The sequence below is a fragment of the Camelina sativa genome, chromosome 12 (genome assembly GCF_030686135.1).
Source record: "Camelina sativa cultivar CO46 ecotype springtype chromosome 12, ASM3068613v1".
In the NCBI taxonomy this organism is placed as follows: domain Eukaryota; kingdom Viridiplantae; phylum Streptophyta; class Magnoliopsida; order Brassicales; family Brassicaceae; genus Camelina; species Camelina sativa.
Window position 1 is genome coordinate 38,745,345 of NC_141891.1, and position 20,185 is coordinate 38,765,529.

At 37.1% G+C, this 20,185-nt stretch overlaps 4 protein-coding genes and 1 pseudogene across 4 annotated transcripts; 2 read left to right on the forward strand and 3 right to left on the reverse strand.

Moving 5' to 3' along the window:
* The first annotated feature begins 152 nt into the window (after positions 1-152).
* LOC104732754 (RPM1-interacting protein 4-like) lies at positions 153-866 on the forward strand. The gene is made up of 3 exons (XM_019233324.2): positions 153-279; positions 374-562; positions 693-866. The coding sequence occupies exons 1-3, from the start codon at positions 271-273 to the stop codon at positions 714-716; spliced, it is 222 nt and encodes a 73-aa protein (XP_019088869.1). The 5' UTR covers positions 153-270; the 3' UTR covers positions 717-866.
* Positions 762-4,138, reverse strand: LOC104732753 (putative membrane protein At3g27390). Its single transcript, XM_010452333.2, has 10 exons — positions 3,695-4,138; positions 3,160-3,268; positions 2,879-3,071; positions 2,654-2,787; positions 2,273-2,561; positions 2,083-2,189; positions 1,863-1,998; positions 1,596-1,791; positions 1,229-1,478; positions 762-1,146 (listed from the first exon to the last, which is right to left on the reverse strand). Exons 1-10 carry the CDS (start codon positions 3,786-3,788, stop codon positions 894-896), a joined length of 1,761 nt encoding a protein of 586 aa, XP_010450635.2. The 5' UTR covers positions 3,789-4,138; the 3' UTR covers positions 762-893.
* Positions 4,139-12,646: 8,508 nt separating this feature from the next.
* Positions 12,647-14,000, forward strand: LOC104733939 (uncharacterized). Its single transcript, XM_010453464.2, has 2 exons — positions 12,647-13,650; positions 13,925-14,000. The coding sequence occupies exons 1-2, from the start codon at positions 12,647-12,649 to the stop codon at positions 13,998-14,000; spliced, it is 1,080 nt and encodes a 359-aa protein (XP_010451766.2).
* A 290-nt stretch (positions 14,001-14,290) lies between these two features.
* LOC147933314 (uncharacterized) lies at positions 14,291-15,571 on the reverse strand. The gene is made up of 7 exons (XM_087477398.1): positions 15,455-15,571; positions 15,285-15,363; positions 15,142-15,206; positions 14,900-15,045; positions 14,694-14,808; positions 14,489-14,583; positions 14,291-14,399 (listed from the first exon to the last, which is right to left on the reverse strand). The coding sequence occupies exons 1-7, from the start codon at positions 15,569-15,571 to the stop codon at positions 14,291-14,293; spliced, it is 726 nt and encodes a 241-aa protein (XP_087333524.1).
* A 581-nt stretch (positions 15,572-16,152) lies between these two features.
* LOC109128014 (uncharacterized) lies at positions 16,153-18,306 on the reverse strand (annotated as a pseudogene).
* Positions 18,307-20,185: the final 1,879 nt, after the last annotated feature.

Genomic DNA, 20,185 nt, shown 5'->3' on the forward strand with positions numbered 1-20,185 from the left:
TCCTGTTTCTATACTAAAGACAAACAATTCGTGTCGTTTTCGGCTATTTTCTCAAACCTGTTTTTTTTTTTCTGTTTGTCAAGTGTTTTTGTGTTTTCAAGTTTCAACAATAAAAACACGTTAATTAAAAACGTAAAACCTATATTTAACATTAGAAAAACGTTAATCTGTTATCAAATTTTAATTCTTTAAACGTAAGATAACAATTGTTTTTCTTGTTGTTTGAAGAATCATCTCATGTTCTGTTTGCATCTTTTACACAATCTTTGAATGGCATCGGTAAGATCTTTCACATTTTCAACAATTTTTGTTTTCTTTCACGTTCGATGTTTTCATTAATTTCGTTAGAATTTGTTGTTTTGGAAAAATGCAGAATAATCAACGACAGCAACAAGATCGACCATTACCAAAATTTGGAGAATGGGATGTGAACGATCCAGCATCAGCCGAAGGATTCACGGTTATATTCGCTAAAGCTCGAGACGACAAAAAGACAAACGCAAGTGGTCGTGCCACCTCACAACGCCGTGACAACAACAATAAATCTCAAGATGAACCTACGGTAAAAATCTCAATTGTCAAAAAAATTTAGGACTAGTTTGTAAGAAACAAAAACAATCAGCCTTTGTTCATTCATTATGTTTTAGAAAACATGAGGTCTTAAAGTTGCTACTATTTTCTTTCTATTGCAGAAGAAACGGTTCTGCTGTTTCTGAAGAACAACAACACATCAAAAGGCCAAAAGCTGAGAGTCATAAACATTTGTTAGATCATTGAAAACAGCTTCTTCATCATATTCACTGAAATCTGTGTAAATTTATCATTACAGAGCTAAAGAAAAAAAAACAGACGGAAGTTTGATCTAATTCTTGTCACACAAACATTTTTTTTACTTACACAATATCAATGTCTCTTAACCCGCGGTTAGGTGAATCTTGATCTGACCCATTGCTGCTTGTCTTTTTCTTGAACGATTTCTGGCTGAAAATCCTAGAAACCGTTTTCGCAGGACGTGGAACTGATCTTGAACCGCCTTCATATCGGTTGTGTTTCTTGTCTAGCTCATTTGATAGTTTCTTGACTAGTTCCACAAAATGTCTTCTGAATGTTGGATACCTTGATACTGATTTGGTTAACCCTTGAAGCCTAACCAAAACCACACACAAATATTATCTTATTAGAATCTGAAGTAGAACAGCCGTTAACAGGATTGTGAGTTTTTGTTCACCTGCGAGCAAAGGCGTCAAGTTCGGCTTTTCTGAGTTCAGTTAAAGGAGGAGATTCAGGTTCAACAATGGACCTTTTAAGTCTCTCTGAATCTCCAAACAGCAATACCAATTTCCCAAGATACTCTTCTTCTTCTTCGGATAGTTTTGCTGCTTCGATCTGGTCTTTGAGGATCAAAAACGGATTCAGAAACCAATCGAAAAACGCATCTTTTGGGCGGTTTTTTGAAGTTATCTCCGTAACACCGTCACCTACATCCAGAGCAAACCAATTTGTGAATCAAAAAGATGCTTAAAGAAACTGTTTTGCTTGGTTCTTGATTATATTCAAATGGGTACTAGCAAAACTGTTGAAACGTTGCAACATACCGAGTAATAAACCGGTGGAATTAGATTTGATAGAGCGTAAAAGCTCGTGAAGAAGAGAATAAGCAGGTAAGCCAAAGCTGATCACTTGACTGCCTTTGCTAGATTTAGCTTCTTCGATGTCTTTTGAGTTTATAATCCCTTTCAGCACCATAATCTCTCCGTGCCGCCTACATTCTACAAATAGAGCTTCCAATAGCTGCAAAAACAAAAAAGGTTTCAGTTTAAATTTTTTATACAAGGAATATAAGAAGAAGTTGTTTTGAGTACATCAAGCGGTTTCAGGTCAATCATTGGGCCTCTGTTTGATCCTCCTCTTGATGGAGTTGTCTTGAAAGAGTTCGGTCTTGAAAGACCACCAGATAATGCTGTATTAGCTCCCTCTTCGTTTCTTCGATATTTTGGCCTGTAACAAACACAAAGAACCTCATTTTTGGAATAAAAAGAGAGAGAGAGATAAAGATTGCTGTCTAAGCCATTGGAGACAAACCTGGGAAAGCAAGAACCCTCTGGCATGTCAAGAACATCGTTGCTATACTCATCATAAATAGAAACAGAAGCAACAACATAGCAAAGACCGAAGAAGAACGATGACTCCTGTGTTGTGACAAGAGAAAAATGATTCACTATCATCAAGATTCACACTTTTCTCAAATCAATAAGTCATTTGTTAAATTAACCTGATATGAGACTACACCAGCATAGGCACCAAGGAAGACACTAGAGACCACAGATCCTAAAACCGCACCAACAACAGCTAAAGGCCAGAGTAAGATCACAAGGCCTGCGATTGGGACACACATTGTTTCCAAGAAAGGACCTTCACGTCCAATGAGATCGTGAAATAACCGGCGCCAACCTTTGAACAACATGTAAGGGCTTTTACAAACGGCTACGAGTGATATCACTGGGAAATCAACAAGAATTCCAAGAACCGCAGCAATCACAGCGCCTGGGATTTGAAGTAACCTGAGGAGTAATACAAGTGCAAACTGTAAGAAACCACTATTATGTAATCTAGTATACACAAATTACTGAACTTCATAAGAGTTTCTGTAAACCTTATTTCATAATAGTGACGATCCGCGCTAGTTGTTCTAAGATCATCCATAAACGAAAAGTAGGAGTGAAAGCAAACATCTCTAAAATCGCAGACAACAGTGAAACTGCCTTGAACAGTGCTCCACGTCCCATCCTAAATTGTTAAAACAGACAATTTTATGTGTTGAGGTCTAATCTGTAATAACATATAAAACAAGAGATGGAGAAAGAAAAAAAAAACTTACATAAAAGCAATGGAAAAGGGGATTAGACTTCCCTTCACCAACAGCATCGAAAGTGGCAAATATTGGAGAAAGAAATCCATAGATAGCACCTCCGAGGATACTTCCAATGATACTAACCACAAGCCAGAGAACGACACCGAGAGGAAGGCATAAACACAGAAAGAGCTTCAAGATTGGTCCTAACTGTTTAGCACTGATATCAAACAAAAAACGCTTCAAACATTGAAAGAATTGTATGATTTGTAAGGAGGACAAAGATTGTTTCAGCAAAGAGAAAGTACCTCACTGTCGAATATAGAGTCCAAATAGCGTGCACTGGTAAAAGGCCTAAGATGATTGCAGAGTTCCCAATAGCCACAATAAGGCATATAACCGGGCAGAAGACGATACCTAAGCAAACAAAGAAGGCACTCAATTGGTAATGAAGAATCCTAAATTGTTCATACCCAGATGAATGGATAAATGAATTAAATTACTCTAAGATGAACCATCCATAAGCCACTGAACTAAGTGAGCAAGATCTCTAAAACAGAACAAAGTCCATGGATTTAGGTGTTTCCTTACAATGAAAGAAGGGAACTTTATGGTGTTGAAGAACCCTAAATTGGGTATGAAAGCAGTTGAAGAAATAAATGAAACAAATCCTAAAAAAAATCCCTAAAACAAATCAAGGAAATCCTAAATAAGTCAACATCGATCAGAGTTAATGTTATATCCCCACAATGGAATTCAAAGTCTGAAACTTTTGATTATAAAAAGCAAAAAAAAAGTGAGTGAGTGAGTGTATCTACAGAAGAAGAAGAAGAAATTAGTTACCTTTAATGACACCAAGAAGGAGTAAACCAGTGAAATAAGGAATGAAGAGTATAAATTGCCATAGAGAAGCCAAGATTCCCGTTGGAGGCTCCATTACTACAATTATGTATCTTTCTCTTCGAATTCAACAACACAGACCCATCACTCAAAAATGTCGCATTTATGAATGAATGAATCCCTAGAATCTTAATTTGGTAAAGCAGAGATTTTTTTTTTTTTTTTTTTTGTGAGGAAGAGAGAAGAGAGAGAGAGAGAATGACAAGTTCAAACGGTGACAGACACGACAAGAAGCATAACAAGTTTTATCTTCTTTAGTCCTCCGAGGATTTCGAGATTTTTTCTTCCTTTTTTTTTTTTCCAATTTAAAAATTACAAATTTGAACAGCAAACACACGAAAGATTCGAGAGAGAAAGAGAGAGAGGGGACAATGTCTTTACACACATGGGGGATTTGACGGTTAAGAAACCGTCCATAAACCCTTAAACCAAAAATATATCACTTTACCAATTACTGATCACAAAAACATTATTAAAAATAATTAAAAAATGATTTCATATTTGGAGAATTTTAAAACTACAACTTTTTTTTTTCCAAAATCACTTTAAAAAATACTTTTTCTTCTTTGAAAGTTTCGTAAAAATGACACTAAAAACTGATATTTATCTAAATATACATGTAAATTTACAAAATCATATACAAACTAGTTTAATATAATTATATATCTATATATAAATTAAAAATCATATCGAAATTTTATTAGATATTTGGATCGAGTTTCATAGTAGTAGTTAGTTTACCTTATAGACTCTATTAAACTTCATAAAATTTTAAATTTTAATAAGAAAGTAATTTTTGAAAATATATAGATGAAGAAGGTATTCTTGAAAAAGAGTACAGTTCTCAAAAATTCTCTTAATACTTCTTCCATTTTTTTTATATATTTTTTTAAAAGATTATACACATAAATTAAGAACTCATTAATGTATGTTTATTTTTAAACCAAAACGTCATTTAATACACAGTTTGATTAATCATTAAAAAAATCTACAAAAATTTAAATCATATAACAATATAAAAATACATTAAAATTTAAATATATTATTTATTTTTAAAAAATACAATTTTAAAAGATCATCTTAAAAACAGTTGTATTTTACTACTCACTTTGTCCCATTTTATAAGATCTTTTAGTCAAAAGAACAAATTTAAGGAATTATAAATTATTCTTATTTTTATTATAATTTAATATTTTTTACCAATTAGATTAAAGATTGTACTATTGTAGAATACAATAATTATAATATACTAAATAAACATAAATTATGCATATTTAAAAAAATTAATAAATAAAAAGTCTAGAAAATCTTATAACAAAGGAAGTACTATTTTCTATCGTTATCGCTTTTGTTATTTATTAAAATTTTGTGTTGGTTTCTGTTACCAACTTACCATTCAATTTTAAAATAAACATCTTTTACGAAAGATCGATAAAGACGAAAATAAGATTAATTTTTTTTCTTTAATTTGTTTCAGTTCTTCTGCTGGTATAATAATATTGTTGTTGTTGGTTCTTGGTGATCGGTTTTTGTGCTGTTTAACACATGAGCCAACACCTTCCTCCTTGTATAGGGTGAAGGAAGCACGAGAAAAGTAGGTTAACAGAAAACGACATGCATCATATAGTACTAGTAATTAGTGATCACTAAGCGACAATTTAATTTTTTGGTTTCTTTATTTTGATGTCGACACTAAGCGACAGTTAAAGAATCACAATACCATTATATTATTATCAAAGTAGTAATCGGACATAAAGCAAAGGGAAAAAGGAATGAAAAAGTACAGGTGTGTTTCTTCTATGGTTCTTGAGTGTTTTCTTTTTTGTTTCTTTGGTTTCAAACCAAACCTAATTTTGGAATAGGATCCATTCGTGGATCCTGATGGTTCCACTTGGTACGACTGGTCAAACCAATTTTAGTATTCTTATGTACTTCTCCAATAGAAAATGGTGTGAGTGAAATTTAAAACTCCTGAATCTCACCAAATATCACTTTGTTAGGAATCAGTCACACGTCAGAGACGGTAGTGGGATATAAAATAGTAGTATATTAACGATTGCAAGTGTTAGTCTATTTATAATCATTTGGTTGTGAATTGGAAACGTACAAGACTTAGCATGATATCATGAATGTTGTCTTGCAAGTTTTACCACGTGGAAGATCGAAGTACAAAATATTTTATGTTTTCATCAGAATGTCACTAATTTATATAGTTGGTGGACGACCAAGCATAAATGGTATCAGTCTACGGAAGTAAATAGAATAGAAGAATGTGGATCATAAAATTAAGTAAATTTTACCTCTTAAAGATAAAAAGCTCGGCCAAATTGATGGAGAAAGCCGACCTAGCTAGATCTTCAAAATTCAAGGGCTATCACGACCAACTCCTTATTCTGAAGGAGAGTCACACACTACAAAAAAAGCCTACAATGGTTTGTTGGTATGCTTCGGACCGGACTAAAATCAAACTAATTTGTTATTTTTCTACCATTCATACAATTATTTGATATACTCCAAACTAATTCTGGACCAATAAAACATATATTAGAATTAAATAGTTACAACATAATAAAATTAGTTTGCCTTAAAAATGTTACATACTTTTAGTATAGAGTTATTATATTAAAATATTAGTATGCACTATTTAGTATGAGTGTGAGGATTGTATCTGCACAACGCACTTGAATCGATCTCCGAATGAACAATCAACAAAATAGAACTTGAGGAAAGAAAGAAATTGAAAACGAAAACACCACGAATTTAACGAGTTCACGCTCCAAACCGGAACGCTACGTCTCGTCGGAGGCGGTACTCCGGAATCCACTAGAATCACTTTTTGGTTTTCCGATTACAACCTCTCAAGCTTCTTCTCTTCTCTCTCTGGATCTTTTACAAAGTCTCAAGATCTAACAAACTTGTGATCTAACAAACTTTTAATAGAGATAAGATTAGGGAAGAAAGAGGTCACCGACGTTTCAAGGTCAACGCTAAACTCTTCGCCAAAGCAATAGCACTCTCTGAATCACTATGTACCTCTACAGACCCTTGAGGAAAACCAAGCTCCTCTGCCAAACCCTTAAGCCAAATCGCCTCTTTAACAGCCTCAGTAAGTGCCATGTATTCAGCTTCTGTTGACGAAAGAGACACCACCTTCTGAAGCCTTGACTTCCAGCTAATTGTGTTTCCTCCAACTGTAAAAACATAACCTGTGATCGATCTCCTGTTATCACCATTGTTCGCATAATCTGAATCACAGTAACCCGTTAGCAAGAAATCCTCCTGTTTCTTGTAGCATAACTTCTTTTCCTCTGTTCCTCTCATGTATCTCAAGACCCACTTGGCCGCTTCCCAATGTTGCTTCAAAGGCTTACTCATAAAACGACTTATCACACCAACTGGGTACGCAAGATCTGGCCGAGTGCCTATCATAGAATACATGATGCTACCGACAGTGTTAGCATACAGAATGACCTTCATCCTGTTGAACTGTTCCCTATATTCATTATCAGTAGCTGACCTCAAATGAAAATGAGCTCCCATCGGTGTAGCTACAGACTTTGCTTGATCCATCTGAAAATTTTTCAGAACCTTCTTAACATATCCAGCCTGTGACAAGGTCAACAATCCAGCAGAACGATCCCTAGTAATCTCCATACCCAGAATCTTTTTAGCATCCCCTAAATCCTTTATTTCAAACTCCTTACTCAATTGTTTCTTTATCTCATCAACCTGAGCTTTATTCACCGAAGCTATCAATATGTCATCCACATATAGCAACAAGTAAATGTAGGATCCATCTACCAACTTCTTCCAGTAAACACAATTGTCATAAGCACTTCTAATGAACCCAACTCCTTTCATAAACTCATCAAACCTAAAGTTCCACTGCCTAGGTGACTGCTTAAGTCCATAGAGAGATTTCTTAAGAAAACACATTTTCTGGGAAATTCTGATCAACAAACCCTTCAGGCTGAGCCATGATCATCTCCTCATCCAAAAAACCGTGTAGGAATGCTGTCTTGACATCCATTTGCTACAACTCCATGTTAAAATGTGCCACCATAGACAAAACATACCTGATCGACACATGTTTAACCACATGTGAGAATATTTCAGTATAGTCAATACCTTCTTTCTGCGTAAAGCCCTTAGCAACAAGCCTAGCCTTGTATCTAGGAGCTTCTACACCTGGAATTCCTGCTTTTCTTGTAAAAACCCATCTGCAGCCCACAACCTTCTTATTCTCTGGTTTATCACCAAGATCCCAAGTGTGATTCTTTTTCATCAAAGCCATCTCCTCTTTCATAGCCTCATTCCACTTCTCCCAATCTGGATCACTAAGTGCTTCCTGATACGATCGTGGTTCTGCTTTACCACCATCTTCAGTGTAATATGCAACACCTACTAAATTGGATTTGTTATACTTCTTATTAAACTTGATAGTCCTTCTAGCTCTATCTCTGACCAACTGATAATCACTCAGGTCTTCTTCACCCTCATCAGACTCGGTTTGATCTTGACAATCTTGATCCTGTTCTTGACTCGCAGAAACTTCACTAGTGTTTGGATTCAAGGCAGCTCCACTATTTTCACCAACCAGTTGAGTAACTCCACCTTGATCAGTAACTCCATAACTTGTTTCAACATTTTCAAGACCAATTTCATACGAACTAACCTGTGTGTCATTCTTCAAGTCTTTATACATGATTTCTTCCCTGAATATCACATTTCGACTAATAACACATGATATGCTCAAATTTACCCTAGAGCTACTCTCTCAAATTAAGAGATCAATTGTAGTACTTAGGGATCGAATTCCACAAGGACTCAAGACTACACAATAAATTATAGAGTTTTATAATTATGCTAAACAGATTAAATTGAATTAAAATAAACAATGCAAAATATTAAATAAAACTGTTGTAAATTCAATGGATCAAAAAGCTAGGCCTAGAGAATTTCTCAGGAAATTATGAAATATTAAATCAGGAAATTAATAGGATTCAAACAATTAAGAACAGATCTAGAACTCTAAACATTTTTGTAAATTAAATCAGTTCTCACTGCAAATAATATCTAAATTTAAAACCAGAAAATCCAAATCTCTTTGTAAAATTCTAGGTTAAAAATCAGCAATAAAATCAGGTTTAGATTATTCACAAAATTATTAAATCAAATCTCTTTGCAAGAAATAATTTTGTTCATCAAAAGGTTTTATCAGGAAAACAATTATATTCTCATATCAATTTATTTTCCTAGGGTATTAATTCTAGATGGCCAATCAAGGATTAATATGAAGAACAACCTAAGATGAAGATCTAACAAGATAAAGAATCCTAAATAAACAGATCTAACAATTCATAAAATCCCTGTGAAAAACCCTAAACCTAACAAGCAAACTACTCAGACATAATCAAAGAAGAACAAGACATGATTCTGAATAATAAGCAATAGAGATTAAAAGAGTAAGAAAGGAGTTTAAGAATTCTTCTCTCAAAGCAGTTCAGATCTCTCTCCCAAAAGCTCTCAAAATCTCACAGGGTTGCAGAAAAATAAAACTCTCTCAGGGTTGCAGGAAAAATAAAAGTTGCTAGAAAAAGACTTAAGGGTTTGGAAAACCTAAAAACTATATATATATGTCCTAAAACACGTCAGGGACTTATGTTGCAAATATGGAAAACTTTGGGGCAGATTTGTAAATTTTCCAAAACTTGGGTCTTGAGTCGGCAGAGATGAGTGTCGATCGATGCCTCCTATCTTGGTGTCGATCGATGCTCCTGCTTTCATCCGAGACCAAATTGATTCTTCAAGATTTATGCTCCAAAACATCCAAATTGCTCCATTTTGCTCCTTCCATGCTAAAAACCTGTAAAGACTCAAAAACAATCTAGAAACAAATGAAAAGACACTAAAAGACTTCTTATATCATGGTTAAAAACCACAAAAACCATGATATATCAACACACTTACCTTCTTCCAACAACCAGACCTTGTAACCTTTAACTCTCTCTGGATAGCTTGTAAACACACCCTTTTTAGCTCTTGGATTAAGCTTCCCCTGATCTGCATTAATATACACCAAACAACCAAATCTTCTTAACATGCTAAGATCTGGTACTAAAGAAGTCCACCTTTCTTCTGGAAGAGCAAAATCAACTGTAGTGGAGGGTGATCGATTGATCAAATATACTGCTGTAGCTGCTGCCTCAGCCCAAAATTTTTTCTCTAAACCGCTTTCACTCAACATGCTTCTGACCTTATCCATTATAGTCCTATTCATCCTCTCTGCAACACCATTTTGTTGTGGAATATATGCACAAGTCTTGTGCCTTACTATTCCCTCGTCCCTACAAAACTTATTGAACTGGTGATTGCAATACTCCAAACCGTTATCAGTTCTTAACTTCTTAACCTTCCTGTCAGACTGATTCTCCACCATCCTTTTCCAGTCAACAAACTTCCCAAACGCTTCATCCTTCTTTTTAAGAAAATATATCCAAACCTTCCTTGAATAATCATCGATGAATGAGATGAAATATTGACTATTTCCCAAGGACACTGGGTTATGTGGAGATCCCCATAAATCCAAATGTATATAGTCCAACTTCTCTTTGGTTACATGCTGTGCTGGAGAGAAACTCACTCGATGACTCTTACCAAACACACAGTCTTCACAAAAAGTTAACTCCTTGATAGAGTTTCGGTTCAGGCATCCTTTCTTAACCAAAATCTCCATTCCCTTCTGACTCATATGACCTAATCGGCTATGCCAAAGAGCTGTCTCATCTTTAACCCCCTCAGATGAATTTGATTCACCAACCTCTGATTCACCTTGAAGAATATACAATGTTTCCCTTTTGAGATCTTTAAGCATAACTGAACAACCTTTGATCACCTTCAGAACTCCATTTTGGGATTTGAACCAACATCCTTTGTCTTCCAAGGTTCCTAGAGAAATTAGGTTCCTAGACATTGTTGGCATGTACTTTACATCAGTCAATATCACCTGCGTACCATCAGTGTTTCTGATCTTGACACTCCCAATCCCTTTAACCTGAGAGTAAGTGTCATTTCCCATTTTGACAAAACCTGAACCAACCTCCTTAAACTCCACAAACCAATCTCTCCTTGGCGTAATGTGAAATGAACATCCAATATCAAGAATCCACTCCTCAGCTGTGCTTCCAGCTACCAATAGAGTCTCATCAATAGCCATTAAAACCATTGCAGAATCTGAATTTGTTCTAGCTTTAGCTACACTGACTTCACCTTTATCAGACCCTGTACTCTTATTTTTGTTTTTCTCCAACCACTTGTAACACTGCTTCTTAAAATGTCCTTCCTTCCCACATATCCAACATACACGTTTACCTTCTCTAGACTTTGATCTAGATCTTCCTTTACCCTTCGGTGTCTGACTGTTACTCTCGGGCCTTCCTCTAGCAAAGTATCCTTCACCTACAGTTTTCCCATTTTGAGCTACTTCTCGTTCCTTATCTCTAGCAGCTACCATCACATCATCCAACCTTAGTTTCTCTCTACCAGTACTGTACTTAAGAGTCTCTACCAAACTATCAAACCTAGCAGGCAAAGAACTCAACAAGATAATAGCTTGAACCTCATCCGATACCTCAATCTGTAAATGGTTCAGGTCAGCCACAATCTTCAAGAAATCATCAATATTATCATCGATCTTCTTATTATCTTGCATCTTAAAAGTGTAAAAGTTCAGCTGAGAATAGACTCGATGTGGAAGAGAAGTAGGTTGGAACATCTTATCCAACGTAGCCCATGCCTCTGCCGCAGTGTCACACAACTCAATATTCCTGAGCACCTTATCCGCAACATTGAGAAAGATTAAGTTCTTTGCCTTGTCGCATCTCTCCAACCTTGCCGCTTCATCAGATTCATGTTTCCTTTTCTTCTCTGGATCTTGAGCTTCTTCCTCCGTAAGCGGAGTCACCGGAGACTTCTCAATCAACGCATCCTTTAACCCGATGACACTGAGATGTGCACGTATTCTTGTTTTCCACAAAGAGAAGTCTCCCGATCCATCAAACACCGTGATCAGAACTCCGGACATCTTCGATTCACAACCGCCTAACAACCGTAAGCTCTGATACCAATTTGTGAGGATTGTATCTCCACAACGCACTTGAATCGATCTCCGAATGAACAATCAACAAAATAGAACTTGATGAAAGAAATATATTGAAAACGAGAACACCACGAATTTAACGAGTTCACGCTCCAAACCGGAACGCTACGTCTCGCCGGAGGCGGTACTCCGAAATCCACTAGAATCACTTTTTGGTTTTCCGATTACAACCTCTCAAGCTTCTTCTCTTCTCTCTCTCTCTCTGGATCTTTTACAAAGTCTCAAGATCTAACAAACTTGTGATCTAACAAACTTTTAATAGAGATAAGATTAGGGAAGAAAGAGGTCACCGACGTTTCAAGGTCAACGCTAAACTCTTCGTCAACTCCGTTAGTCAGCTAACCATCACACGTGCGTCTCACGTGTTCTCCTTAAATCAGCTTGAGAGTAAACCTTCTCTTTCACCAAGTGTAACTCCTACACTTAAGACTATCGAAGTAAAACCAAGTCAAATTCTTCAATGAGTTTATGAACCAACCATTTAAAGCCGACATGAAATACTTCCATTCCTATATGGCGGACAGATCTTTGATGGGCATAGTGTATAGTTTACATATATTAAATTAGTTCTTAATAGAAAAAAAAATAAGAATAGTTTTAAAAACTGTAAATATATAAAATCATGTAAACATAAATAGCCAGCTCAATTCCCGAGACCAGCTTTAAGCAAGGGCCCGTTAAAGGACCCTTCTCTTCAAATGAATCAATTAATTGATCGACAAACTAATTCTTGGCGTATGGATATGCTTAATGAGCATTTTGATCTACTTGATGTTGCATTGATAAGGGCTATACCATTGGGTGGTAATCAAAAGGATGATTCTTTCGGTTGGCACTTCACGAAAACTGGGCTGTATACAGTCAAATCAGGCTACCACACTGCACGTCATGACGTGGTTCGGACCTTTGCGGCCACTGGTTCTGGCCCGGAAATTACCCCCCTACTCGCTAGCGTGTGGAGGGTTCGTTGTCCACCTAATATCCAGCATTTTATGTGGCAGGTTCTATCTGGTTGTATTTCGGTTTCGGCAAATTTGGGACGACGGGGTATTGCTTGTGATTTACGGTGCGTACGATGTGGTACGGATATGGAGACAATAAATCACGCTATCTTTGTGTGTCCTCCGGCCCGTCAGGTTTGGGCCCTAGCACATGTGCCGGTGGGTCCTAATTTCTTTCCAACAGAATCAGTATATGCAAATGTTGATCACTTTTTAGGGCAGCAGAATCCTGGGGCTCATGTTGCGGCTTTCCCTTGGCTCATGTGGTTTATTTGGAAAGCGAGGAATGCACGTGTCTTTGACAATATTATTGAGCGGCCGGAGGATATTGTTAGGGTAGCAGAGGGAGAAGCTGCAGCGTGGCAGCAGGCTCAGCTAGAAGAAGATCAAGTGACCTATCCCATTATCCCAGGTGCTTCGGAGATACCAGTTAGGGTGGCTACTGCTTCCCTTCCCTTGGTCTATTCGGGATACCGATGTTTTATAGATGGCTCTTGGAAAGCAGGGGATTTGTATGCAGGTGCTGGATGGTGTTGTACCTCGGTCCAGACAGCGTTGCCGTTTTTGGGAGCCAAGAATTTCCGGCGAAGTCTCTCTCCATTACATACAGAAGTTGAAGCGTTCGTTTGGGCGATGCGATGCATGATCGGCCATGACTTCAGAGAGGTGGCTTTCTATACCGACTGCTCAGATTTGGTGAAGATGGTGTCTTCCTCTTCCGACTGGCCAGCGTTCTCGGCGTACCTTGACGACATGAAAACTGATAGGGAGGAATTCTCTACTTTCTCTTTATCTTTAATTCCTAGAAATGCTAATGTAAGGGCGGATTCTTTGGCACGCCAAGCGCGTACATCTCCGCACCAAGTATTGTTTGTAAACGATTTCCCTACCAATTAGCTCGTAATCTCTTGTTGACAAAAAAAAAAAAAAAATGTAAACATAAATAGGATGATATTCATGATTCCCGGAATTTCCTCTATTTTTCATGGTAAGTTTGAAGTATATGTATGTAAGTATGTTGTACAAAGGTGATCGTCAAGCTAATGTCTCGGTATTGAGTACTACTCTTTTCCACTTTGGTGAAAGATGAAGAAAGACTGAATCAAGTTGAGACTAAATATGAGAAATGTATATTTGTGTCCCTCGGAAGATTATGCGTGGTTTTGTCAGCCAAACCAGCTCAAATCATATACGGCTCGTACTAAGGTAAATAATGAAGGCATGATAAACAGTTAATTCCAGTTACCAAACCATTCAAAATTAAGCATTGTTTAACGTACGTTTAGACAAACTTAACTCATAAGAAAAACCGAAGTAAGATAAACAAGTTACAATGTATCGAAAGTTAAAAACACCAAAGAGCTTCTTCATCTTCTTCTATCAGTCGTCGTCGTAAGAGAAGGTAGTCTTCTTACCGCAGAATCTGATCACGTCGGATTTTTCCTCCTCTTGCTTCAAATTAGGTTCTCGTAGAAGGTTGTCTTCATACCTAGAATATATAAAAAACTCCTGTGTTAGTCTTCTGTTATGGTATTAAAACTTTAACAGTAAGTATAACAACCAGTAACATTAATTTACTTGGGTAGAGATAATGGATTATTCATCTTAGGCTTAGCCACGTCAAGAAAAATATTGCGACCCTGAAAATATTCACCGTTCTTAGTTTGCAGCGCCTACACAAGTATAAAAGATTTAATAAGCAATCCCACTTTCAAATAACGTACTTGTCTATTTTTCCATGCATTACTTTTCAAATTGGCTACTAGCTATAAAAACTACTCACCTTCTCTGCCTCGTTAGCAGAAGCAAAGTCAACAAAGCCACAGACAGGCTTGCCCTTCTTGTTAACAATAAGTCGAACATCAACAACTTGTCCAACATCTTTGAAGAAATCGATGCTGTAAATATGGAGGTTTATTAAAAAGAAAAATATTAGTCATGAAAGAACTTGCTCCAAGAACGAAAGAGAAAATTAAAGGAGCTACTTACATATGTGATGTTTCAGTTTGGGGAGTAAGATGCGAAACGAAGAGCGTCTTTGTTTTTCTTGTGGCAACTTCCTGAATTAAATTACCCTCCTGATCATCAGACTTGTGCTGGAGACTATCAGCAAATACTTCCGTCAATATCTCCTCCTGTTACATACATGAGTAGTAGTCATTAGAAGACGGTCTAAAAAGGATTATATCGTTCTGAAAGAACAAGAGGAATCCGAGACCATCTTAAGTTACCTTCTCTTCGGATGTTTCCTTCAGCATGGGTTTGGTCTCCAAATCATCTTCCAGGATTCGCTCACCTAAAAAGAAGAGCTTCAGCCAAGTATAAAAACATTTAGATAGGAACTCAGAGCCACACAAAACGTAACGTAACTAACCAAATAAATTAGCCTCCTGATCATCAGACTTGTGCTGGAGACTAGGATCAGCAAGTCCTCCTTCCGTTAATGTCTCCTCCTGTTACATATATACATGAGTAGTAGCCATATTAGAAGACAGTGTAGGAAGATTGTTCTCAAACAACCAGAGGAACATCTAATTAGGTTACCTTCTCGTCGGAATTTTCCTTTTGTTTCTTGAGAATCGGTTTGGTCTCCAAATCAGCATCATCATCCGGCTTTCGCTTACCGCCGGATGATGATGATTTGCTAGCACGGGCGCCCATGGAGAAGATGAAAATGTAAATGCGGATGAGGCAATAATAAAGTGCAGAAAGTAAAGAACACAAGAACTTTGTTAACGAGGTTCGGTTTTTCCTACTCCCCGGGACCACGTCCAGATTTCGATTCCACTAGAACAAGAAAGCAAATACAACCTATTCGCAAACGCGTAAATCAAGCACAACCCTCTTAATTCACCGTTCCGTTCTATAACATGAAATCTTAAGGATAATTCTCTACCCTTAACTAGACTAACACCAAGCCTAGATTCAAACCAAGATAACCTAACCTTGGGCTAAACTCCCCCTGAGCCTAGTCTTCAGATCTCCAACACTTTGGACCAACCTTCACGCACACGTCACACCAACGAACAAAGAAGCTTGAACAACACAAGCACCAAACCGCGAAACTAAGCTGCACACCAACAGAAAGCTCTCTAGGGTTCTAACCTTTATGCTTCAGCTCTCTTGCTTCTCTAGGACGTGCCTAACACCTCCTTATATACCCATCAATACTTCCTAATCACCATAGGAGAAGATTTCCAAATCTCATAAGAAAAAGACTTTTTCTTTTTTGCTATTTTCCTTTTCCTTGTAAAACTCCAATTTAATCAACCAAAGAAATAGTAGTTTTCCTCTTCAATTTATCCTCAAACCGTCCTTCAATATTGCCTTCTCAAGTCTTCTAGAAACTTCTCACGCACATAAAACAACAGCCATCTTGTATCACGTCTTGAATCACACAGACACTACTTCAGACAGACCAATACATCTTCATTCTCCCCCTTTTTGACTATGCTTGTGAACTCATCAGTTCAAACACTTAAACAACATCACCAGACACATCTTCATTCTCCCCCTGAATGAGTCACAACATGGTCAAAACTAACAGGAAAATTCTCCCCGCTTTGCAATACGCGGTTGATAGCCTAGTACACCACCTCCATAGAACTCATCTTTTCTAACCCAAATCTTGTTGCGCCTTAGACCTCCATGATTAAACTCTTGAACAAACCTGAAACAGTTCCTCTTAATATGTCCTTGAACTCCACAATGATAACATGTAGGACCATGAAACCTTACATCAAAAGCATTCTCCATGCGGCTCCTCTCTCTCAACAATCTGAAACATCTTGGCCTAATATGCCCAACAACACCACAATGATGGCAAACAGGTCGAAATACTTGTCTAGGTGCATTCTGCAATTCAGAAATTTTTGTACCACGTTCTTTCACAAATATCGTCTCTGAAGCAGCCTCTGTAGCAGTCTCTGAAGTATGCTTGAAGCAGACGTGATTTTTCCACTTGAAACAAACACTGGATCCGATTTTGAAACTTTTCCTTCATATCCAAGACCGCACTTATCTGTCTTGCCAATACTCAGAATATGATCCAACTTCTTTGTACCATTATTAAGCATCCTCAAATTCTTTTGAGTTTCTTCAAGTTTCACTTTAACTTGTAATGCTTTGTCTCCCTTCTCTGTTGCATGTTTCTCTGCTTCAACGACTTTAGCCTCTAACTGGAGCTTCTCCTTAATCAAAACTGAATTTTCATCAACTACCTTAAGCCAATGTGCATATAACTTCTCATAACTCTTACCAAGTTCTTCATAGCTCATATCCTCTGAATCACTATCACTCTCAGACTCATGCTCTGTTGCAGTTGCAGGTTTTGCTGCAGATTCAGAAGCAGTTGCAGACACTGTTGCAGACGCTGATTCAGAACTATCTTCAAAAGTTGTAAACGCCACAAAATTCTTCAGATCTTCTTCTTCATCTGAATCAGTTTCAGAATCACTAGTAACAACATTCATAGCCTTCTTCTTATGCTTTTGTAGATTAGCACAATCAGACCGTACATGACCATATCCTTTGTATTCAAAACATTGAACATTCTTTGATAAAGTCTTCATCTCTTCACCCATTCTACTTTTCTTCTCTTCGCCCTTACGCTTCAGAAATTTAGCAAATTGTCTTGATAACATGGCCATTGAATCTTCACAAGATGATACCTTAAGAGCTACTCCAATGTCAACTTCCTTCTTTATTGCTTCCTTAACTTCATCATCTTTCTTCTTAACTCCTTCAGCTTCATATGCTTAGCTTAATTCGAAAGCTTTAAGAATCCCAACAAACTCATCAAAAGCCATCTCATCTAAATTATGAGCTTCTTCAACTGCAGAAATTTTTGACTCAAATTTTACAGGCACCGATCGCTTCAGCTTCTTCACAAGCTTTTTATCTTTGTACTGCTTTCCAAGAGCAAAAGCCTCATTAGATATATCACATAACTTAGCACTGAACTCAGCCACAGTTTCTTTTTCTTCCATCCTTAGATTCTCAAATTGAGATGCCAACATGTCCAACTTCATTCTCTTAACACTTGAAGTACCCTCAAACATATTCTCCAATGACTTCCACGCTTTCTGAGCTAATACACATTGAGAGATTAACTTGAAGTGGCTTGAATCAATAGCATTGTAAATCGTTGTCTTGGCTGTCAAATTGCAACTTGATAGCTTTTTCTCTGCAGCAGTCCACTTATCTCTTGGCTTAAGACACTCAACTCCTTTATCATCCACGAATTTAGGGGGCTCCCAACCAAGCTCAATCGAATTCCAACAATCCTCATCAAGGTTACTAATAAACGCTTGCATACGAACCTTCCAATATCCATAATTAGATGAATCAAGCAACGGTGGTCTTTTCATAGACGTGCCTTCTCTGTATGAAGTCATCACAACTGATTCAAAGCTCTTCCTTTCTTCCTGAACTACCCTCACCCTTGATCTACCCGAAACAAGACTGAATCTCTATCGAGAACCCGCTCTGATACCACTTGTAAATGCGGATGAGGCAATAATAAAGTGCAGAAAGTAAAGAACACAAGAACTTTGTTAACGAGGTTCGGTTTTTCCTACTCCCCGGGACCACGTCCAGATTTCGATTCCACTAGAACAAGAAAGCAAATACAACCTATTCGCAAACGCGTAAATCAAGCACAACCCTCTTAATTCACCGTTCCGTTCTATAACATGAAATCTTAAGGATAATTCTCTACCCTTAACTAGACTAACACCAAGCCTAGATTCAAACCAAGATAACCTAACCTTGGGATAAACTCCCCCTGAGCCTAGTCTTCAGATCTCCAACACTTTGGACCAACCTTCACGCACACGTCACACCGACGAACAAAGAAGCTTGAACAACACAAGCACCAAACCGCGAAACTAAGCCGCACACCAACAGAAAGCTCTCTAGGGTTCTAACCTTTATGCTTCAGCTCTCTTGCTTCTCTAGGACGTGCCTAACACCTCCTTATATACCCATCAATACTTCCTAATTACCATAGGAGAAGATTTCCAAATCTCATAAGAAAAAGACTTTTTCCTTTTTGCTATTTTCCTTTTCCTTGTAAAACTCCAATTTAATCAACCAAAGAAATAGTTGTTTTCCTCTTCAATTTATCCTCAAACCGTCCTTCAATATTGCCTTTTCAAGTCTTCTAGAAACTTCTCACGCACATAAAACAACAGCCATCTTGTATCACGTCTTGAATCACACAGACACTACTTCAGACAGACCAATACATCTTCAGAAAACAGCGACGGCTTATTTTCTGGTAAGAGTTGAGAGCAGCAAGCAATATTAAAAGATGTCCTTAGGTAAAAGTTATTGAAAACGCAAGAGCTATTCTTCTTAAACTATGAATCTGCCTCTACCCTATTTAGCATGAGCCATACAAAACAGGCTTTTTTTCCTGTTCTAAATCAAATAGGAATTGACAATTTCCTTTTCTTAAAAGAAATAGGAAATTACATTATCTTTATCTTCTCTAATTAAAAAAAAGGGCAGTTTATGGTATTGAAGAATCCTAAGACGTTGTTCATTCACCAGATGAAAGTGAGAATGCTAATTCCATACATCATTCACTAACTTGGGAAGTACTTATGAATTACGAAACAACTAATTACTCTTAGATAAATCCTAAGCCACTGAACTAGAATAATATTTGTAAAACAGAACAAAATTCACGGGTTAATTAGGTGTTTCCTTCAATTGAAGAAGAGCACTTTATGATATTGAAGAAACTTAGCTAAAAACTAAACAAAACTCAACTGAATAACCAAATTGGCAGATTCCAAGGCCGACTAGTTTACTGGCTACTGGCAAATTTGTTAGAAACATTACGATATATAAATGAATGAACCTGTGGCGAGAAGAGCAAGATCACATGGGCAAATTTGTTGGGAATTGTCCGATAATCAACCTTTTTTTCCAAACCATAGTTAATCTTATCCGTTCTAAGTTAATTGTGCAACGAAAAAATAGCTTTCGTTGCTCACTTGTTGATAGTTTCTTGACTAGTTCCACAAAATATTTTCTCAATGTTGGATATATACCTTGTTACTGATTTGGTAACAGTGGTAATATTTGTAGGACAAAGATAGTTTCAGCAAGAGAAAGTACCTCACTGTAGAATATAGAGTCCAAATAGCCAAATTGATGGAGAAAGCCGACCAAGTCTTCAAATTTCAAGTGCTATATCACACGATCAACACCATATATATTCAGAAGGAGAGTCATCACTACAAAAAGCCTACATGAAATATTTCC